The 21,913-nt window shown below is 49.0% G+C and overlaps 7 protein-coding genes across 7 annotated transcripts; 2 read left to right on the forward strand and 5 right to left on the reverse strand.

The window, feature by feature from the left end:
- Positions 1-132: 132 nt before the first annotated feature.
- On the reverse strand, positions 133-1,946 carry TREMEDRAFT_66241 (uncharacterized protein; the record flags this gene model as incomplete). The annotated part of the gene is made up of 2 exons (XM_007008319.1): positions 133-1,831; positions 1,873-1,946. 2 exons carry the CDS (start codon positions 1,944-1,946, stop codon positions 133-135), a joined length of 1,773 nt encoding a protein of 590 aa, XP_007008381.1.
- Positions 1,947-2,652: 706 nt separating this feature from the next.
- Positions 2,653-6,578, reverse strand: TREMEDRAFT_66242 (uncharacterized protein; the record flags this gene model as incomplete). Its single annotated transcript, XM_007008320.1, has 7 exons — positions 2,653-4,753; positions 4,800-4,883; positions 5,091-5,138; positions 5,398-5,686; positions 6,074-6,196; positions 6,262-6,345; positions 6,440-6,578. The coding sequence occupies 7 exons, from the start codon at positions 6,576-6,578 to the stop codon at positions 2,653-2,655; spliced, it is 2,868 nt and encodes a 955-aa protein (XP_007008382.1).
- Positions 6,579-7,076: 498 nt separating this feature from the next.
- Positions 7,077-9,591, reverse strand: TREMEDRAFT_46104 (uncharacterized protein; the record flags this gene model as incomplete). The annotated part of the gene is made up of 5 exons (XM_007008222.1): positions 7,077-7,516; positions 7,695-8,002; positions 8,124-8,406; positions 8,560-9,105; positions 9,230-9,591. 5 exons carry the CDS (start codon positions 9,589-9,591, stop codon positions 7,195-7,197), a joined length of 1,821 nt encoding a protein of 606 aa, XP_007008284.1. The 3' UTR covers positions 7,077-7,194.
- A 354-nt stretch (positions 9,592-9,945) lies between these two features.
- TREMEDRAFT_74952 (uncharacterized protein) lies at positions 9,946-11,550 on the reverse strand. Its single transcript, XM_007008321.1, has 2 exons — positions 10,091-11,550; positions 9,946-10,051 (listed from the first exon to the last, which is right to left on the reverse strand). Exon 1 carries the CDS (start codon positions 11,536-11,538, stop codon positions 10,321-10,323), a length of 1,218 nt encoding a protein of 405 aa, XP_007008383.1. The 5' UTR covers positions 11,539-11,550; the 3' UTR covers positions 9,946-10,051; positions 10,091-10,320.
- A 946-nt stretch (positions 11,551-12,496) lies between these two features.
- TREMEDRAFT_66245 (uncharacterized protein) lies at positions 12,497-14,749 on the forward strand (the record flags this gene model as incomplete). Its single annotated transcript, XM_007008322.1, has 6 exons — positions 12,497-12,657; positions 12,736-13,346; positions 13,503-13,776; positions 13,863-14,256; positions 14,318-14,587; positions 14,633-14,749. The coding sequence occupies 6 exons, from the start codon at positions 12,497-12,499 to the stop codon at positions 14,747-14,749; spliced, it is 1,827 nt and encodes a 608-aa protein (XP_007008384.1).
- A 265-nt stretch (positions 14,750-15,014) lies between these two features.
- TREMEDRAFT_35989 (uncharacterized protein) lies at positions 15,015-17,633 on the forward strand (the record flags this gene model as incomplete). Its single annotated transcript, XM_007008190.1, has 14 exons — positions 15,015-15,099; positions 15,141-15,161; positions 15,210-15,320; positions 15,367-15,368; positions 15,441-15,515; positions 15,560-15,646; positions 15,732-15,831; positions 15,874-15,932; positions 16,097-16,239; positions 16,329-16,407; positions 16,615-16,699; positions 16,864-17,087; positions 17,250-17,423; positions 17,472-17,633. 14 exons carry the CDS (start codon positions 15,015-15,017, stop codon positions 17,631-17,633), a joined length of 1,407 nt encoding a protein of 468 aa, XP_007008252.1.
- A 2,212-nt stretch (positions 17,634-19,845) lies between these two features.
- On the reverse strand, positions 19,846-21,737 carry TREMEDRAFT_46109 (uncharacterized protein). Its single transcript, XM_007008223.1, has 12 exons — positions 21,624-21,737; positions 21,405-21,429; positions 21,259-21,303; positions 21,188-21,212; positions 21,121-21,144; positions 20,841-21,076; positions 20,682-20,793; positions 20,560-20,638; positions 20,451-20,515; positions 20,226-20,407; positions 20,066-20,180; positions 19,846-20,022 (listed from the first exon to the last, which is right to left on the reverse strand). The coding sequence occupies exons 1-12, from the start codon at positions 21,652-21,654 to the stop codon at positions 19,942-19,944; spliced, it is 1,020 nt and encodes a 339-aa protein (XP_007008285.1). The 5' UTR covers positions 21,655-21,737; the 3' UTR covers positions 19,846-19,941.
- Positions 21,738-21,913: the final 176 nt, after the last annotated feature.

Consider the following 21,913-nt stretch of genomic DNA (forward strand, 5'->3'; position numbering starts at 1 on the left):
TACAATCAATCATATGTGAACAATCCTGATTTCAGACTCGACCCAAATGAGTGCGACTCCTACATTCAACCAAACGAGATGATGCCCGATAGACGGCCATACGACGTCTCTGGATTTTCACATTCCTTGCTTTCATTCTGCACCTGATCCCGCTTCCCCATCACGTTTGGCGATACCTCCCAATGGACAGGCGAAGTCCTCTTCCCTGTAGATACAATGTTTGTCCACGGCAAGAGTCTCATGCGGCAATGGTGGACAACTACGCGGAGGACAGTAGATGATCGGTCCGGGTTCAGGCAACGGTGTTGGCGATGGTTCGGGTTTGGGTGATCTTTCTTCCTTCAGATGTCCTTCGTCTCGTTCTTCAAGTGGGCAAGCGATCGGAGGAATAGGTTCGGCAAAACATCGTTTAGCCACAGCCAGGGTTTGATGAGGTAAAGGTGGACAGGTATACGGATGTGTTGGAGGACAATGTATGATCCGCTTTTCCTCCCCTTGGGACCTCATGATTTCCACAACATTTGTTGCACGTCGAGCGATTGCATCGGACAACGGACATGGGTGAGGATGAGCCGAACAATGCAAGACTGTCCAATTGAGACCAGGGAGAGGGGGGCAGGTATACGGTTTGGAAGGAGGACAACGGAATATTTGACGAGCTTCCATTTCCACGGATCTTCGCATTTCGTGATTCTCATCTTCATTCCGAGCAACTGCTTCAGAAGTCTCCAACGGACAGAAGACAGGCTGGTTGTAACAATAGAGAACCTTGAGCGTTTGACCAGGTAAGGGTGGACAGCTGTTTGGGTAATTCTTAGGACAGCCAATTTTAGGGTCGACCAAGATGTACGATGGTGATCTGATTTCTTCGTGATGTCCAATCTCGTCTCGTGCGGCGGCTTCAGGGGCTAGGAGAGGACATGGGATAGGATGATTCCAACAACGTAGTTCTGTCAAGGTCAAACCGGGTAGAGGTGGACAGCTGAATGGATAATTCGGAGGACAACCGAGTGAGGGATCAGTGACGATAATGAAGGACGGAGTCGTTCTTGTTACTTCGAGATGTTCATGTTCTTCTCTTGCTACGGCTTCGGAAGCTACCAGAGGACACGCGTGCGGCTTGATGAAGCAAACCAATCTTGTCAAAGTTTGACCAGGTAAAGGTGGACAGCTAAACGGGTAGCCTGGTGGACAATCGAGGGATGGATCGGTCACCACGATGGAGGGAGGTGATCTTGTCTCTTCTAGGTGATCGTGTTCATCTCGAGCGATAGCGTCAATCAGTGGACAAGAGTGAGGTTTGGTATAACAAACAAGTTCTTTCAATGTTGTTCCAGGAAGGGGTGGACAGCTGAATGGATATTTTCGTGGACAACCGTCAGATGGATGTTTGATAATGACGAATGGAGGTGACCTTGCCTCTTTGACGTTTCCCTCTTCGTGTCGATCGACAGCATCCACAAGTTCACGCGGACAAGGGATGGGACGAGCGTAACAATGTAACACCTTAGGTGGTTGAATAGACAAGGGGGTACAGTTGTAAGGAAACTTGGGTGGGCAACCGACAGCCGGGTTGGCTAGAACGTACGGAACCGGTGTTGGTTCCGAAGTAGGAGTGGGTGAAGCTTGTCGTTTACGCACTGAAGGAGGATGTTGAACAGGTAAGGTGTAATGTCCAGGAGGTAAACCACCATGTTTGATAGTTGGCGTATGATCAAAATGAGGCTCGAGAGGATCTTTCTTCTCTAGCATACCGTCGATAGGGTTCAAATCTACTTCTCTTGCTACTTTCGTATCTCTCTCAAGACATTTGAGACAGTGTCCACCACCACTGATATCAGCTCTAGGTCTCGATATGATAGAACAACTCACGGTGGAGGTCGCGTGTAGTGTGGAAGAGCAACGACCACACTCAAACACGTCAGGAGAGGAACGGAAAATCTCATACTGAATGACGAGAACTCGAAGTAGGTTATATCCGAGTGGGCTGGAAGAAGTTGAAATGGTTTTCGCGAGAGACTGTTAGATCTCCCTTTATACTACGCCATGCTTCTTTTTGTGGCTATGCAACCCCATCAGTATATTGATGGCTGAGACAGGTTGATCCGAACACTCACCCACTTTCAATGACCCTAGATACGACGTCCTGCGCCAATCAAGCTCCGCATCCTCCGCATAGCTCGTGGATCTGTTGTTAAGCAAATTCATCAATTTGTCATTCCATTGCAGAGTGGGGACCCGAATTTCAACTCCTCTATTGCGTATCACTGTGCCGAGTCACTCCTTTCAGGATTGGTCGTACATCAGTCGTAAGCGATATATGATGAGTACAGTTGCCTAGATCCTGGTCGAGTTGTTGAGCGTTGAGGAGGAGTTCGTAGACGTAATCATCTAGTAAAGACCGTGCGTCGGAAAAGAAGATTACAAATTCAAAGAATCACGTATTCACTCATTCATCTCACATTTCGATTCGTCACCTCACTTTCTTGATGGTACATTTAATCACATGTAAACGTCCTTGTTTCCTTACTGTCCTCAAACTTTCTCATCAATCGACTTCAAGTACCACTCCTGCTTTCAGCCAAGAAACACGATACGCAAAAAGACAACATACGACATAATCAACATTCACATTCCTTCCATCCTTTCCAGTCATTCTGCACCTGATACTACACCTTCATCACGTTTGGCGATACCTTCCAATGGACAGGCAATTTCTGCCTCCCTGAGGCAACGTTTGTCCATGGCAAGGATCTCATGTGGCAATGGCGGACAGCTGAAAGGAGGACATAGGATGATCGGTTCGGGTTCAGGTGATGGGGTTGGTGTTGGTTTATGTTTAGATTTCGGTGACCTTTCTTTGATCAAATGACCGTCGTCTCGAGCGATAGCTTCAATCAGCGGACAGGGGCGAGGTTCCTTATAACAGACCAGTTCCTCCGATTCGAGTCCAAACAGAGGCGGACAGCTGTATCGGAATTTTCGTGGGCACCCGTGGGATGGATTTTTGACCACGATGAAATCAGACGATTTTTCCTCTTCGTGTCGACGAACAAGATTCAAAGGGCTCGCCGGACAGGGAGAAAATGCGTAACAGTACGTAATCTCAACCAGTGCAGCGGACAAGAGTGAACACTTGGTAGGATATTGGGCTGGGCAAGCGTCAGCCGGGTTGCCTAGGATGTATGTGTTTGGTATTGGGAGAGTGGGCAAGGTCGGTGGGATACCCGGTAATGATCCAGGAGCAGGAACGGGCAAGACTGGTGGGATACCCGGCAACGAACCAGGAGCAGGTACAGGCAAGGCTGGTGGGATACCCGGTAATGAACCAGGAGCAGGTATGGGCAAGGCTGGTGGTTGAATACCCGACGACGCACCAGGAGCAGGTACGGGTATAGGCAAGGTAGGTGGGAGGACAGGTGGGAGGACAGGAGGGAGGACAGGTGGGAGGACCGGTGGGAGGACAGGTGGGAGGACAGGTGGGAGGACACCCGATGAGGAACCAGGAGTAGGTACTACGGGTACGGGCAAGGCCGGTGGTTGGACGGGGGGGAGTACAGGTGGGAGGGCAGGTGGGAGTACAGGTGGGAGGGCAGGTGGGAGTACAGGTGGGAGTACAGGTGGAAGGACACCGGAGGAGGAACCAGGAGTAGGTACTACAGGTATGGGCAAGGCTGGTGGTTGGACCGGTGGGAGGCCACCCGAGGAGGAACCAGGAGTCGGTATTACGGGTATGGGCAACGCTGGTGGTTGAACTGGTGGGAGGCCACCCGATGACGGACCAGGAGCAGGTAGTACGGGTATGGGCAACGCTGGTGGTTGAACACCCGATAACGAGCCAGGATCAGGTATGGGCAAGGCTGGTGGTTGAACACCCGATAACGAGCCAGGATCAGGTATGGGCAAGGGTGGTGGTTGAATACCTGATAGCGAACCAGGAGTAGGTATGATGGGCAAGGGTGGTGGTTGAACACCTGATAGCGAACCAGGAGTAGGTATGATGGGCAAGGCTGGTGGTTGAACACCGGATAACGAACCAGGAGCAGGTATGATGGGCAAGGCTGGCGGTTGAACACCGGATAACGAACCAGGAGTAGGTATGGGCAAACCTTGTTGATTACCCGATAACAAAACAGGAGGAGTAGGTATGGGCAAAGCTATTTCGATACCCGATGATGAAGGAAGAGCAAGAGGACAAGAGACCTGACTTTCGGTACAGTACAACACCTCAAGCAGTTGAGTGGACAAGATTGGACAGCTGTAAGGATATTCGGCCGGGCAACCGACAGCCGGGTTGGCTAGGACATAAGGGATAGATATGGGTCCAGGATTAGGAGTGGGCGAAGCTTCTTGACTACTCGATGAAGCATGGTGACTACTCGATGAAGTATGGTGACTACTCGAGGACTCAGGAGTAGGAGTGGCCGAGGTATGGTGACTACTCGAGGACTCAGGAGCAGGAGTGGCCGAAGCATGGTGACTACTCGAGGAAACCGAAGGTTCAACAGATGAGGTATGATGTACACTACTCGAGCTATGTTCGGTAGTTGATGTATGATCATTATGTCTGGAAGTGGACGTGTGTTCCTCTGTGATAGTTGTTGTTTCTTCATCAATGACAGTTTTTGTACTTGTATGGTCGCCATGATCCTCATGATCTTTCTTCTTAAGCATGACGTCGATAGCGTTCGAGTCGACTTCTCTTGCTACTTTCGAATCTTTATCGAGACAAGTCAAGCAATGTTGCCCACCACTACTATTAGCTTTAGGTCTCGATATGGTGGGAGGAATTAACTCACGGTAGACCTATGGGTAGTCGCGTGTAGTGTGGAAGAGCAACAACCACACTAAAACACGTCAAGAGAAGCATAGAAAGCTTCATCCTGGATGATAGTCACTTGAGTTGAGTTGAAATCAGAATTTGAAGGGAAGAAGATGAAGTTTGTCGTTGAAAAAAGAATGTTAGAATAGCTATTTATACCCGTCATTCGTCTTCATGTCGCTCCTCAGCTGTTCGATAATTTGACTCTGACGGCCGAGACACGATGATCTGAACAATCATCCGCTGAGAAGTTTCATACAGTACTCACAGTAGATACGACGTCGTGCGCCAAGCAATCTCAGCAGGACTCGTGGATCTGTTGTTCAGCAGATCCATCAATTTGTTATCTCAGACCACAGAGTAAGGGCTAGAATTTCAATTTTGTTTGTATCCCATATGGCATAATGCGTCCTGTGAAAGTCTAGTCGTACGTTGGTTGTAAGTGATATTGAGGGTGGCACGACACAAACGGAACTTCCTTAACCTACTGCATCGCATTTTTCTACAGCATCAAAAAACATTTCCTGCCTCGTTTATCGAATACCTCTCAATCCCCTTAAGTCCTTTTACCACACTTCTTCGCCGTCTTTTGAGCGTCATGTATCGCCGCAGCGAGTAAATTGAGATCCCTCTGAATCTGTCCTACCAAACTGAATACCTCCGTCGAATCAACGATGGGACAATACGGATATGGTCCTTGTCTTTCTTGGATGTTCCTCTTCTCCTCTGTCGCAGGGCGAATAACTCGGTCGACCATGTCTCTGGTATGATGGGTACGGTTGCCGAGATCCTGGTCGAGTTGTTGAGCGTCGAGGAGGAGTTCGTAGACGTAATCATCTAGTTGACCTAGGTTGGCTTGTAGAGCTGAGAAATCCACAGGAGGACAGGTTGGAACCGCCGAAGTTGCGGACGATGCTCGAGAAGGTGAATTGTGTGCCCTTGCATGAATCGATTTATGAGAAGAAGGATGGAAAGTTGGGGAGATGCTTTTGGGAAAAGTGAGTGAGCTTTTCGAGGTAGAAAATGACCCTGAATGACCCTTTATCGAAGTAATGGTTGGATGATGCGATGAGGTGACATGGACGATGCTAGTGATGATAGTTGAGATCGGATAGATACATTCATCGTTGACCAAATCACCTATATATCAGAGACCATCCATGGAGGGAAGTAGGAGAGCAAACATCTCAAGCGTAGGTTGAGTTGAGGGAAGGTGAGGTACAGTAGAGATGGAGGGCAAAGTGTGCTCACAATACCCATCTGGTCGACAATCCTTTTCGGTATTACAACTTCCCCGGAAGGTCTCTCCGGGTGGCGGAGCGACAGTGATGGTAGTGATGGCTGGTCCGGTGATGGTGCATATTTCCTGGAAACCTGGACATTAACCACGAGTAGCATGGTACCACAAGTGGGTACACGAGTGAAGTCTTGGAACTCACAATAACCTCCTGGACAGTCTTGATCAAAGACACAACCAATTCCCTCTGGTCCACATCGATGATCACCATTCGGTTGATGTACACCTTGACGTCAGCTTGTGTTTGTAAGGGGGACTTCTCACTGTAGCCGACGGGGTACAAGGTGGGGAGCAGAAGAGAACGGACAAGAGCGACTTACAATGCTGATCTGGAGGACAATCGGGGTCGTACTTGCACTTCGGAGCCTTTGCCCGCGAGTCAAACGGCCATGCTAGGCCGTGGCAGAAATTGATCAGAACCAATAGGGCTACTAGACTGAACATGTTGAAAAAAGCCATATCGTTTAGCCAAGGTATTTGGGAAGGATCGCAGTGTCTGATGCCTGGGGTTGTTAGATGATGAGGTTGAGTGATCAAGGGCGATTTAAGAATATTTAGTAGAGCAGGGCGGTGCTGTCATCGTACGTGAAGATGCGCCAGTTCACATAGCGAATCATTTGGGAACATGTGATGTATGTAGCGGAAAGTCGTGATCAGCAAGAGTGAGTGGATCATACCGTCCCGTTTAGTACCTCGGATCCTGTCTTGTACATTGTCTCGGATACAGTCATGCGTATTGTCACGTGTGCTGTCTGGTATGTTGTGTCGTATACTGTCTCGTCGTCAGGATTGAGGTGGACGAGTGGGACAGTGGACGAGTGGGACAGTGGACGAGTGGGACAGTGGACGAGTGGGACGGTGGACGAGTGGGACAGTGGACGAGTGGGACAGTGGAGTAAAGGAGTCGTGGGCGATCAGCGGATTCGACTCTGTATCAGTGTGAGGTGAGCGGATGACGGACCAAAAAGCACTTCCATGTGTTTACCTATCTTTCAGAATTATATCCCAGCTTCTATCTACAGTATGTCTTGTTTCGAGTCGTAACTTCTGTTTTATTGTCTCTTTGTCCATTGTTTCATTGTCCCTTGACCATAGTGAGGGTATCACCGATGATACCACTATCACCCATGTAATATTGCCAAGTGGCCGTGGTTTCATTGTGTACCGTCAACTTGGAATAACCGAAATTCTCGTAATTGAGCACGTTTGTGATGTTTAGCTTTGTCTGACCGGGTGAGAGGATAGAGTGCGACTCGATGTTACCGGCCATACCGTTGACCATGTGTGCGAGGGCTTGTCCAGTACCTGTGACATACGTGTTCTCGTCAATGACGAGTTCAGGGTGGAGCGTGCCGTTGCGACCCAGAGGGTAGAGACGTTCGTACCAGTGGATGTGTCTGATTGTCAGGTTCAACATCGATCAACGTTTCTCCTCCACCTTAGCATGAACCCGTCTCACGACCACGGACAGCAAAGAAGAAATTGGAAATTGGAGACGAGGCAGTAAGTGGTGAACGCAATCGATAGCAGAGGCAAGAAGATGACAGTCGCACTAGTCTAGGTAAAAGTGCTCACCCAGACATGTAAGCATCCACCTTGTACTGCAACAACAGGGCTTCAAAGGCATTCCTCACATCTTCCTGATACGTCGCCGTCTGGCTCGAATACATGGGTCGGTGACTCATTGCAAATACCCAGGGCGTTTTGCTCCTGTCAACTGAAGCCAGGTCGGACTGGAGCCACTGGTATTGTTCGTAAGATTCGACTTCTTTGATGCTGCCGTTGATATAGCCGAAAGGACCTGAGTCGGTGGGGTACGTCTGCTCAGGTGTGGGGTGGGTTTCATTGCCCTTGATATCGGCTGCGAACGGCCATTCAGGGCTCTGTGGGTCAGTGAACATGTTCAAGTGCATTAAGGTGCCAAAGTGTATTGCGTATGTACACATAGTCACGAGTTCGAAGGAAGGACGGTGGAGAACGAGGATCGAAATGTGTGACACTCACACTCGGGAAATCTGTCTCTCCGTCAATGGCAATAAAGTGAGCCAAGCCAAAGTCAAAGCTGTACCACATGTTACCACGACCGCCTGTCTCATCACCAGGCATGTAGAAACGGTTGCTATATGCGGTAAAGTTACGTTGAGAGGGAGGACATGAGTAATAGTTGAGGGTTGAGTTGGCTTGAGTGCCGTTGACGACGTTATTGTCGAGCAGAGCGGAGAGCTCGTTGTTCGGGCCATCGAACTCGGCACATGCGGCTTCATGATTACCCGGCATGATCATGAGGCTGACGGTCAATATCCCATAGTACTTTTACTGGCTCCACTGCTGGGTAGATTGTGCTGTCGAGCCCAGTCATTTCACGTCACCCGTGACAAGCGATATTCAGTCTGAGAGAGAGCTGAGTCCATGAGGTGTAGTGGGTAACAAGAAGACTCACGGAACTTGTTTAGTGATTATGGCCATCCAGTTTTGCCACAAGTCCCAGTTGCTTTCATAAACCACACTGATATCTCCTCCGAAGGGACCACCTTGATTGGGGATCTCGCCTTTGGGGAGAGCCTCATCGTATTCAACGGGTATGGGAGCCGGTCCAGGAAGGACGGTCCCAGTACCGTTATAACAAAGATCCCAAGTAGGATCACAGGGTAATACACCACTGTACCAATCATCGGCGTACGAGATGTCGCCCCCAAAGTGAAGGAAAGATACACCTTCGGCTACGGCTTGGATAAGTTGGTCGTGAGTGCCTTTGGCATTGGTGTACCCCATGTCGTTGAGGTAAGCGACGGAGAATGACGTTTTGTCACCTGCTGGAAGACCAGTGGTGAATGTCATCACGGGGGAAGGTGTGGTGCCGTTCCCTCCTGGGATCTGATAGAAGTATTGAGTGGCAGGTTGAAGACCGGTGATGGAAACTTCGTGAAAGAACTCGGAGCACTGCGTAACGGCATCGACCTCGCTGCATGAAGGGGTACGATCGTAGCTATTGATCAGCTCTGTACGTCTCAGCAAATCGATTGATCAGCTTGCCGAGCATGAAATCGATTGTAAATGGAGGCGAATGTTCAATGAAATGAAAGATTTGAACGAGGACGAGAAAGACTCACGTCCTGGTCCAACCTTTGGTGGTTTGGTCTAAAGTCCCGATCGATGTTCCCCAATTGACGCAAGGCTCACCTCCAATCCCAAAGGGTGTCTGGAAGTGTATATGCATGCCATTAGGCATGTAAGCCATCGAAATGACATTGATATTGTTGGTCGGGTTGGGGGAATGAGGAAGCACCGCCGGAGGTTCGGTGAGACGAGGAAATCCTCCCACCGAGTAGAAACTAGGCGATTGGTTGACCCAGTCTCCAACGGGAATCTTGGGACCTTTGTAAGGGTAGGCCGTGTCGACGTACGGTTCGAGAGGGAGAGCATGAGTCGACTCGGTCAGGTAGACCCCCAGAAGAATGGCAGCTACAAACATCATGATGGGTTTGAGATGGGCGATGGGATGGGTGCCCTTTTGAATCGTTATGCGGCAATAATGGGGAGTAGGTCGAGGGGTGCATGGCTACAGTGAACGGTGCCATCTTGTACTCGTGCTACAGTCGACAACGAGTGACAGTTGACAGGGAACGCCTTGGTTAGAGGTGAGAGATCATCAGTAGTGTGGAAGCACGTTCCAGTCCATCCACCATCCTGTCCACCAATCATCGAGCCGCAGATTCATCAACGTCATGCTCGACATGGGAATTTCAGGGCCAAGAGAAGGTGATGACGGTTTCTGATGACCGGAAGATCCGAAGACGGCTTGGAAGCTAGCAAGTGGTCCAGAATTAGACACGATGGACATGGGAGGTCATCGCACGTGCGAAGGGCGGAAAAAGGTTAGACATTATCGTCAGGTGCGCTTAGCAACTCGACCGTTCTGTGATCTGAGGCTTCTGGCAGGGTCAGCATGCATTCAATGCCCCTCAATTCACCTACAGATTTTTGTGGTCCGGTTCCATCTTTGAAGAAGGATGCAACCAACCAGCGTCACACAGATCAAAGCCTCCATGAAAAAAGGTGCGACCCAGTATCTACGCTCAGTGCGGCGGTGCCTGGGCATGACGCCGGAGCATTACATGTCATGTCACCCTATGTCCGCAACTCCTCGCCAACTCGGTCAGTACCGCTGACACAGATCAAGAATCGTCCCGTACCAGCGCCGTCACTGTTCCTCCATACTTAACGCACGACAGCGCTGTTGCACATAAAGTGAGAGTTCTGTACCCATTTCGCCCTCGAGGAAGTCGTCACCGTCATAGTCAAATGACACCACAAATCTGAAACGGGTGATGCAGTTCTTGCCCGTGAATGCCATCAAGTTACGCAGTGTGTGGTCGCTTGGTCGAAGAAGTTCGAGGAGTTCGTCGTCAGCCCTGAGGCTGCTATGCTCCTCGAACTGGTAATCCGGGAGGATCATGTCCAGAAAGGGCCACGCGTACACCAGTTCCAGACAGTCGAGATCTAGAGGTCGGCCAAGGTATTGTAGCGTGTTCGTTTTGGCTTCGTGTCGGGTCTTGAGTCTGGTGCAGGTCTTTCGAAAATCGTACATGTTGAGGAAAGAGATGTCCTGACCGTGAAGAAGAGGGTGATAGAGGCAGAGATGAAGTGTTTTGATGTGATGACAACCGTTCCAGATGTGACTTGGCCCTTGTACAAGGTCTTCGAGTGTGAGAGCACCGGTGAAGCTGGTCCGCGGCCAAAGGTGGGCCATGGTTTGCGAGTGACTCATGTCTAAGCTGAGATGCCGTACAGAGGTGGGGAGAACTCTAATGATTTCTGCAATCTCCTCGGAGTCGAACAAGCGGCACGCGATTGTCAGAGTTTCAAGACCCTCTAGTCGGCCAGGTCTTTCAAGGTCGTCCCGTACATCACGGAGGCATTCCAAGAAATCGGCTACGTCCACCAATATTTCGATTCTGATTTCTTTCCTCGGTGTCACGAACGGGCCTCTTGCATTTCGCCATAGGTGTCGCAAAATCTTTGAGGCATCCCATTCGGGAGCTTGGTTGTGTATCACCAAACCCGTCTCGTGCTCGACGACCCAGGCAAGTGGCAAGTATTCGGAGAGTTTCACAGTAGAGACCGGTACCATTTCGAGTTGATACGGTAACGTCTGAGAGTCGATTCGGACGCTCCACGTCTCTGTCGTTTGAAAAGATACTCGAGCTTTACCTCGGGGACCGAAAGAATGGTAGACCATACGATAAGCAGGGACGGAATCCGGGAATGCACGGTAGGGACCAGAGGCACGATAGAGCATGATCTCCATGGAGGTGGGCGAACGAAGACTGGTATGATGAGGATAGGTCCTTCGGAGACCTGTGATGGATCGCTGACTGGTCACGTTGATGACGACCTCACGGACAGCTCCGAGGTACATAGACTTTCGGTCCTAGCGGGTGAGCGTGTGTGGGGTGAGCAGAGGAGGAACAAACTCACGGGGTCGACGACTTTTTTACGAAAGGAAGGAAGATTGACGTGATGAAAAGACCGATAGAGGAGGATGACAGTATCTTGCAAGGTAGCTTTGTCGAGAACAAGGACCCGTTTAAGATGTGTAACGGAGAGGTAGCTGAGGATGCTCTGTTTGATGATGGGATTGGCCCACACTTGTTGTGAATGAGGAATGAAAGCCGTTGATGGATGAGGGGAGATGAGGGTGGAGCTGGAGCTGACAGATGTATGGCTCATGATGAGAAGGGCTGTTGTCGTAGGTCAAGTATATAGAGTCAAGGAAGGAGATTGGCAGAGTGTACGAGTACGAGTAGAGAAAGTCGAAATACGAAAAGACGAAAGACGAATAGACACGCGACCGCGAGGGTGGGGATGGGGTCACGTGACCACTGCAGAATCTCTCAGCCGGGGCTCCAGATTTGGACCACTTTCTTCCCCCACTCCTGCCACCTGCCACCTGCCACACCGACCGACGCTCGGATCGCTTCCCTTTTCTATCCCAAATTCCCCCATCAGAAGCATCTATCTAGTCTACTCTTACCACTCAAAGTATCAGCTCTCTCATCCTCCCCCCCCCCCCCCCATACATGTCCTATGTCTTCGTCTGTAATACACCCTCCATACTCTTGTGTTCTTACAGATCCCCGTCTATCTTAATATCGCTTCCTTTCACTTCTCGCTCCCTTCAAAGGGGGGTCCTCCACATTTCCCCCTTCTCGGGCACTTGTTGTACAACTACCTGGACCCAGTGGAAGGCCATCCATCCTCCCTCTTTGGCCATCACTTTTTCTTCCTCCTCCTCCTCCTCCGCCCCCTCCTCTATCTATGACTGACATGACCTCGAGATCACCGAGGACATGTGACAATTGCCGTAAGCGCAAGGTATGCCACATTTCTCAGTCGTCTCACGCTCACAGTGCTCACCCAAGCAGATTCGTTGTGTGTCTGATCCCGTCAACCAAGAAGAACCCTGCCAAGGATGTCACAAGCTCCGAGTCTCATGCACATATGATTATGTACGCAAAAAGCCAGGAAGGAAGAGCACGTGAGTATGCATGAAATCCTCTTGTTGTGTGAACCCCGACGCTGAGAGCAGCAGTTTCGTCTTGAGCATGACTTCTAGTCGAGGTGCCGACGAGGCTTCAACACATCCCCGATCTTTCTCTTCCTCGTCCTCCTATCAACCTGATCATCCTGAGCTGCCTCCCCATCGCAAAGGACATCTACCCTCCCCTTATATCCCCTCGCAAGCGCCCCGTCCACGTAGTGATACTCAGCCGTCGTCTTCCTCGCAGTCTCCCCTCAACGACACACGTCATTATGGTCGTCCTTACTCCTCATTTGTCATCTCACCACAAGACAAGAACGACAGCATCTTCTGGCTGGACGCCATGTTAGACACTGGATGGCTCTCTGCCGCAGATGCACCTGATATGCTTGGTCCACCGGAATACCCCTCAGAACAAGCTCATCTTCTCTCTTTAGAATCCCCAGAGCTTGTGCTCGCCGCAGCCTCAAGCTCTAGTAACCTCAACCACCTGGTTCATCCGACTAAGAGAGAGCCTCAACTTGAGGACGTGACAAGTTGGGCAGATATCAGTCACTTCATATCTCTCTTCTTGCAATATCTCTACCCTCTGCTTCCCTTGGTACATCGACCAACATTCTCCGAAAACTTGGCGACGAGGCGTGATCTGAGAGATATTGATTTTCGGGCACTCTTACTGAGCATCGGTGAGATTTTTACTACTGTCTTGATTCGTGTACCAACAGATAGTCGCCTATGTCATCTCTCAACTCCCCACCAGTAGACTGGTCAATGAACGTTTTGACATTGACGAGCTAAAGCATCTGCAAAGGCGTTGCCATAGGACAAGCAGGACATTACAGGGTACTTATTATGGTCAGACCAATCTCACACAAATCAGCACTATCATATTGTGGGTAACCCACGCTTAGCAGGAATGTGGGCTGAGGACAGTGACACTTTCTACCTATTATCCATAGGGTTGAGTCATACTGCTGGAGCTAGATTGGGTCAGGCAGTGCAGCTGGCCTACTGCATGGGGATACACAGCGACTGCAAGACTGCTTCTTTGGGCGTCGATGCGATTGAGGCTCAGCTCCGACGACGGGTATTCTGGCAGCTATATGCCAGCGACAAGTGAGTACCTCGTCCTTGACTCTCTCCGCAACAGGAGAGAGCATCTTGCACAGGCCACATTGTGTAGTTGGCTGACAAATTGCAAGAACTCGAGCTATTCCAGGCCCTCCCATGCTCATAAACGACTTTCAAGGAACACCGTCTCTTCCTGCGCCTATTGACGACGAGTTCATTACTCCCCAAGGCATGTTCCCCCAACCTCCCACACGTACCTCTGTTCTCGTCGGATTCGTCGCCATTTCGCAAGTATTCAAGATCATTTCCAAAGCATTCTTCCATCATCGTTGTATCCAATCAGAGATGGGATCGGTCAGTCCGAGTTGGATTGCAGAGGCTGAAGGGAACCTGCAACGGTTGCTGGAGGGTACCCCGGAAGCTATTTCAAGACCTGAGTTGGTGAAAGAGGAATCGATGAAACGAGTCTTCGGAATGCAAAGGGCCAATATCCTCATCACAGCAGCCATCGCCAAGTTTGCTTTGGTGCGTTGTTGATAGGACCCTTCATAGCCCGTTGTATTCAAATGGTGACGCTGACAATCAGTTTGACTTACGAGCGGCTCTAGACCGAAATGAGAATTCTTTACGGAGGGAAAGAGAAGATATAGCGCGAGAAATCCATTCGCTCCTTATGGAGTACGTCTGTCTCTCTTATTCCGTCGTAGTCAGAGTCTTACATGGCAGTATACCCGTCGAAGACATGGCCTCCAACGGGGAGTCGGTCCGGGGAAAAGTATTCCACATTGCTTGCGCCTTGGTATCGCAAGCGCTCCCCAATGCGGATCAAGAGCTCATTCGGGATTGGTGCAACATGGTTAGTCTCACGAAGTATCGTTTCCTGATCGACCTGACGCAACAGTTCTCCGCCATAACCTTTGTCCAGATGCCCCCACCCCCAGACCCTCAAGTTGATAGCCGCCCCACCTCTCCCCATCGACAGGAAACACCGCCGATCGCATCTAGAACGTCATTATGATATCATGTCTTGGGATTTTAGAAGGTTCGGGTGTACGGTAGGTTCTGTCCTGTGATTTATCTGATGCAAGATCTGTCAGGATTTTCTTCCTTACTGAATCTCCAATTTCTGACGTGGTCTCGGGGGATATGACGATTAATGCGCCGGTAACAGTGGGTGATCTGTTGAGCATCTTGACCTGCCTCGAGGTCTTGTAGCTGGATTCTTTATTTTTATAAATCGCGCAGTTTATCCTGACATCTCCAACGTCCCATTCACACTGATCATGTCACCATTACAGAGAGAAGTGGAATTTCTCAGAGTAGAAGGATCTAACATTACACTCTCAGGAAAGCCTATCGTACTCAAGGGTAAGCCAGATCTTCAAGGAAAGACACTCAGTTAACCTCAGGTGCTGGCTTGGGAGGATGGAGTGAGTGTAGTCATTTGAGGAGGAAGCGAAGAAATCACTGAGTAAAAGTGAACATGGAGAATTTCATAACTGGTTATCCGGGACACGAACATCAGATGCGCGCAGCTCTGCGTACAACGATGGGTCAGGACAAGTATGAGTTTTTCTTTGACAAGGCAAGTCATCTCTCCCGAGCTCCATCATCTCGTGCTATTCATTTCATGAGCTGTCCATGTCGGGGAATACGATGGATTGGCAAATGGTTCACACGGCTATTCAATGGCGAGCACTCATCGATAGTTCCTCGAATACTTCTTTCAAAAAGCCGATGCTGCATTTATCGCTTCTTTAGGTCTCAACTGTCTGCGTCTTCCCGTGCGTACACTCTTTCAAACGGCAGAAACGTCTTTGAAGTTTAGGTCAATTATCGTCATTTCGAAGATGATTCCAATCCTCGGGTATTCAAATCTGACGGTTTGAAGCATCTCGATCGAGTGATTGACCTGGTAAGCTCCCGACCTTCATCTTCATCATGGGATCATCCATCTTCAACGACTATCAATCCCATTGAGCAAGTATGTAACCGAACAGTGCGCCAAACATGGTATATATACCATCATAGACCTCCACTCCGCTCCCGGAGGCCAAAATATTGACTGGCATTGTGATGCTGGTAATCATCAGGCTAACTGTAAGTCATCGCATTTTCTGAAGGAGAGTGAGCTTATGTAAGTCTGGGTACACAAAGATTTCCAAGATCGGGCTATTGCCATCTGGGAGCATTTGGCTGAGGTACGTCCCAATCTCACCCACTACTTCGATCGTGACTTTGTGCCCTTCCTGTCCTGATGTTATATGACAAAACCACCCCTTCACATTACGATATCGTTGTCGGAAAGAGACTCCTTTCGGGAAGTGTTCCGAGCGAAAGAGGTACCCGGTATGCTTATGATCAGCACTACAAGGGCAATACCTGGGTCGCAGGCTATAACCCCCTCAACGAGCCTACCGACTCGGAGCATGTCAGACTCTTGAGCTTCTACCAAAGGGTAGAAAAAGCTATCCGAGCCGTGGACCCGGATCACATTTTATTCTTAGAGTGGGTTCCTTTTTGGTGGTCTGAACAAGTGTTGACATTCAGCGGAAAGTGAGATGATGACCTGGACAAGTGACGTGACTGACAGAAAGTACGTTCGGTGAAGATTTGAGTCGGTTTGGAGATCCTCTACCGAATTGCGTATACGCATGCCATGATTATTCCATGTACGTCAAACCATGCATCTTTCTTCCTTTTCTTTCAGCTCTTTCCCCTTGGTTTAAACGTCGTTTCGTTCCTTTCGATCTGATATCCTCGTCGACTGGTTCTGACAAGATAGATATGGGTTTCCCGATGCCCCAGCTCCCTTTACTGTGAGTGTTTCGTTGTTCAAAAGCTGGAATGGCAGAGGGAATCACGTTGTGGCTGAAGAAGTAGGGTAAACCAGACCAGGTAGCGCATCATCGAAAGTCGTTTGATAGAAAAGTGGAATATATGAGACGTATCGGTGGTCCTATCTGGAGTGAGTAACTCTTCCATCCCACTCGGACTTGAACCTGTCTTGTCACTACTCTTTTCTTAGCTCCTCTTGGCTTTGTACACAAGATGGACAGAAGTCCTGCGGCCATGGTCATCAATAAGAAAGCTGAAACGAGGATGAAGAGATGTAACGACACTGACACATAGATGGTGAATTCGGTCCGGTCTACGCATCATCCTCCGACAGTAATCACGAACAAATCAACCAGTCCCGATACGCCGTATTGGAACATCAATTGAGCATCTATGCTCAAGCAAAGGCCAGTTGGTCCATTTGGCTCTATAAAGATATTGGGTTTCAAGGGAAGATGTATGTCAATCCCGATACGGAGTATATGAAACTCCTTGGACCTTTCTTAGACAAAAAGAAGGTGAGTTTTTGAAAGTCGATCTTCCACTCATCGAAAAACACTGCTCTCTACGTTCCTATCAACTCTGTGTTATCACAGGCGAGTGAGATGTTCGAGTCTGACATTCCTTGATCGTTCTTGTGTTGGGGTGGAAGATAAACGAGTGTAAGACTGATGTTTTAGCGTTTAGCAGTAGATGCATGGGCAGTAGATGAGGAGAACGTAAAACATATCTTCGACCCTCTGAACAATTGGCTTGAAGAAAACATTTCAAACGTGAACCACGAGAAACGTTATCCGCCCATGTGGAAAATGTCTCGACACGTGAGTAGGATGGTGAGGGAGATACTACTTTCTGTAAGTGTTCCGAGCTAAACACAGTGGAGAGGACTGATCGGAATTCAGGAAGAGTTGGTTCACGAGTACGCCCAATATTTTTGCGATAAGAGTAAGGACGAACTGGAAGAATTGGCGAAAAGTTTCGCTTTTGAGAATTGTATACAGAGGGAGAGATTGAATGACATCCTGAAGAAAGATGCTGGAGGGGAGGTGATGATTGCAGCGTGATCAGTATAAGGGTGAAAGGTGAGGCGGGTAGTCTTTCAGATATGCATTCCGTCTTTGCAACAATTTCCCTACTTCTTCCAACAACCAAAACATCAATTAAGACATAGCCTCGATGCTTCAACACTCATTCACCGCCGAATTTGAAATATGATATGTACCGATTTCCAACCTTGAGCAAGATAGCAAGAGAAGCAAGATATGAGTGAAAGCTGATAGATAGACGAAGATTCCGTATGTGTATGAAAGCTGGAGCGAGCGGCACAGTTTAGGTCGGATCATGGTCACTTTCCCCCCTTTTCCAACTTTCTCCATCCGACCTGTCCCGTTTGTGTAGGATTAACCTCATGACCTCGATCGAGAATCGCCCTCACTTGTTTCTGTAATAAAGAAGTGAACAATTGAGTGAGAGTGACGGAAGAATGCCAAGCGACGGATGGATCAGCGTGGAATTCAACTGTGTCCAATTCGTGATTCGGAGGTATTTCAATGCGATATGTACAAAAAGGTCCCCCGATTCTGAGCATCTTATCTGCTAATTCGTCCATTGGTGGAAGGTTGATTTTAGGCGGTGAGAAATTTTTCCAATCTTGCCAACGTGTATTATGATGATGTGTCGAACTTGGTTTTGGATTATCTGGATAGCCGTCGAGTGTGAAGGTTAACTCGTGCAAATCTAAAGGTAAACCTGGTGTCCCTCCCCCCTCCTCACCCTCTTGCTCATCTTGGGAAATATCGTCCGATTCGATTTCGATTTCTTCTTCCTTTGGAGGAATACGATAGGAAGGTGGTTGTACAGCTACTGCCAAGCAAATCTTTTTGAGTTTTCTACCTTTTCCCCAGAATGAGTTATTCGAATTTAAGATTTCTTCAATGGAAATGTTCACTCTCATTCCATCAGAATTACGCAATATTATCTCTTCAAAACATTCAGAAGCTATCTTCATTATCCTTTTCAAATTTGACATTGTGTAATTTTCTTCTACCAAAGTTTGAAGTTTATTTGGTAAGGCATCAGGTTGATTCTCTTTCAACCTTTCTAAATGTTCAGCCAAATTATCCAGGTTCACTCCAAATTCAATTTCGATCTTTTCCATCGGCCAATATTTCATTAAACCTTCTTTTTTCCTCCAAATATCGAATAAATCACTTTCGTTTGTATCCATTTCATGATCTTCAAACATTGCTTTTTCCACGATTTGTGAATCCAAACCACCATGTTCAACGTAATCAGGTAGACCCAATGGGATATCGATATCTTCATTGAGATACAAGATAGAACCTCCGAAACTTTCTTTGAAAAGGTATTTGATCGATCCGTCGGAGTTGATAGTTCGAAGGAGTCGAGGAGAATCTGTACCGCAATCGGTTGTGGTGAAATTTGGATAACGGGAGATGACTTGGTCAATGTCGGTTCTGATGTATGTGATGTCTTCGTCACGTTCAAAATGAGCGTCGCGGACGATTCTGACGGCTGATAGGTACATCTTGCGTCTTTCCTATCGCATCAGTAAGCTAGTCATTCGTGAGCTACTTGGGATCAGACAGGGATCAGTGGTACGAGGGAGGAAGACGATTACAGGAGTCGTTGTGTGAGGAAGATTGGACAGAACATTCGTGAGATTGGAGGTCAAAGGAAAGATCAGTAGAGTAGAGGTAGGGATAAAGTGGGGAGGGAGAGTGAGAGAGTGAGAGAGTGAATATGACAATATATAGGCTACCAAAGAACATAACGTGAGCCATACTCACCTCGTCAGCCACACATCGCGCAAAGTCATCATATTTCCGATCGGACAAGTCATGATAGGTGACGGCGAGAGCCTCGTCGAAAGAGTATTTACTAATGAGCAACAAGCTAGCGTGGCTGGACGCAGACGGATCTACGAAAGACCAGAACAAGCGACGGAGGTCGCGAGTCTCCCAGAAACGCTTCCCGGGGGGATCCATGGGGAGGGGGGGCAGTGCCGCTGTTGATGTATACAGAGATTGGCAGTGGTGTCAGGGGTCAGATGGCGTGATACTAGAGCTGGGAGGAGTGGTCACAAAACTGAACAGCAGGTGAAGTTGAGAGACTAAAGGAAGTAGGAGAAACCGGTTGCCGTTGGAGCATTAAGCATTGGTGGCACCCAACATTAGTCTCATTCCGCGTCACTACGTGAGTAGAGTAGAATACTCGTAGTGTAGCCAGACCCAGCGCTCACCTGCGCTCGCTCATACCCCATTCTATAAACATGTCTGCATATTCAACTATCATGATCACGTCCAACGTTTTCGCATTCACATCGCGTTATGACCAATCTTACCCACATTTCTAGTTGGCTTTGGCATCGACGGCAGCAATGTAAGAGATCAAGTCACACACACGACGAGAGTATCCGTATTCGTTGTCGTACTAGATCTATCAGCTCATGTCTCATACCGCACTCAAGACATACCCAGGCAACGAGCTTGAGGAAGTTCTTGTTGAGCGCGATACCGGCCTTGGCGTCAAAGATGGAAGATTCGGTGGCGCCAACAAAGTCGGTCGACACAACATCTTCCTCAGTGTAGCTAATGACGTCAACGATTATTCCATTCCAAACTGAGGCCACTCACGCAAAGATTCCCTTGTACTCGGGGGATTCAGCTGCCTTCTTCATAACGGCCTTGATCTCGTCATAGGTGGCCCCCTTCTCAATGCGGCAGGTCAGGTCGACCACAGAGACGTCAGACGTGGGCACACGGAAGGCCATTCCAGTGAGTTTGCCATTGAGGGCAGGGATGACCTTGCCGACGGCCTTTGGGTCAGTGAACATCACCCTGATCGAGAGGATGACAAACCTTGGCAGCTCCGGTGGAGGAGGGAATGATGTTGGCCGCAGCTCCCCGACCTCCACGCCAGTCCTCTAGCAACGTCAGTTTGAGTGGACGCGCGAATTGGCGTACACACTGTTTGAGGGTCCATCCACAGTCTTTTGAGTGGCGGTGGTGGCGTGGATGGTGGTCATAAGACCTTCAACGATGGTGAACTGCGGATCAGTTGACGCGATGACTACTAAGAAGATGACGCACGTTGTCGTTAACGATCTTGGCGAGGGGTGCAAGACAGTTGGTCGTGCATGATGCGTTGGAAATGACTTGGTATTCGGGTTTGTACGCTTCGAGGTTGACACCGCAGACAAACCTTGGAGGACTTAGCAACAGCGTCAGGTAGAACTTGGATCAACTGACATGGGGGCATCGGCGGATGGGGCAGAAATGATGACCTTTTTGGCACCACCTTTGAGGTGGACGCCGGCCTTTTCGGTAGTTGTGAAGACACCAGTGGACTCGACAATGTACTCTGCACCTGCCTCACCCCATTTGATGTTTGCGGGGTCCCTCTCACCGAAGACGGCGATGGATTTGCCGTTGATAACGAGCTTGTCATCTTTGAACTCTACGGTACCCTTGAAGCGGCCGTGGGTCTGAAGAATAAGTGACTTTAGCATCACACGGGGAGACTACGCACGGAATCGTATTTGAACATGTACACCTAGAGGGTTAGTTGACGATGTCATGAGGGGGATTGCACAGACCATGTAGTGAAGCTCGATGAAGGGGCTTTCTCGTCAGCATGCTCCTGTAATGCATGGTAGATCTGACTCACTCATTGACGGCCACAACCTCGATGTCACCGTGCTCGATGGCATTTCTGAAGACGACGTCAGCCGCTGACAAAGCAAAGCAAATGAAAGAATGAAACAAAGAAACAAAGAAGAAAGGAGTGGCGAGAGGCCCTGTGATGTCCCTCACCTGAGGACGATACGTCCGATACGACCTATACGTCAGTATGTATCCACATCTCGAGTGAGAGATCTAAAGAATGTGCCATCCAGCTGAAGGGAGGGGGGAAGGAGAGAGGATCAGCGAGATGTGAGGAATGCAGATGAACTACGTGGGTAACGGGGCGTAGGGTAGCAGTTTCTCCTGGAAAAGGACATAGCAAGAGACTGATTGTACGCTTGTACTCACCGAAACCGTTGATTCCGACTTTGACGACCATGGTGAGAGTGCTTTTTTGGTGATTAGATTGGAGACTTTGGGGAAAAGTTTGAATATGAAAGAGAAGATGAAGGAGTAGTGGTGGTGAGAAAGAAAGAGGATTTCCCCCATCCCGTTTGCTTATCAATCAAAACTCAGACTCAGTAAGTGCCACGTCACGTTCACATTCCTGGGGCTCCGCAAAGTGGGTGTCGCTCTCCTAACCGAACAATGTCGAACGTGGCGGCGTACGTCGGCTTTCACAGATCTCAGAAAACCGT

This window comes from Tremella mesenterica (assembly GCF_000271645.1).
Source record: "Tremella mesenterica DSM 1558 unplaced genomic scaffold TREMEscaffold_19, whole genome shotgun sequence".
Lineage (NCBI taxonomy): Eukaryota > Fungi > Basidiomycota > Tremellomycetes > Tremellales > Tremellaceae > Tremella > Tremella mesenterica.

Bases quoted from the DNA above. Each gene is read 5' to 3' on its own strand.
- TREMEDRAFT_74952 (XM_007008321.1), bottom strand. From the start codon at position 11,538: ATGTACCTCGGAGCTGTCCGTGAGGTCGTCATCAACGTGACCAGTCAG.
- TREMEDRAFT_46109 (XM_007008223.1), bottom strand. From the start codon at position 21,654: ATGGTCGTCAAAGTCGGAATCAACGGTTTCG. The intron at 21,304-21,404 runs GTGAGGGACATC...CGTCGTCTTCAG, and splicing joins ATCGGACGTATCGTCCTCAG to AAATGCCATCGAGCACGGTG. The intron at 20,408-20,450 runs GTTTGTCATCCT...ACTGACCCAAAG, and splicing joins CCTCCACCGGAGCTGCCAAG to GCCGTCGGCAAGGTCATCCC.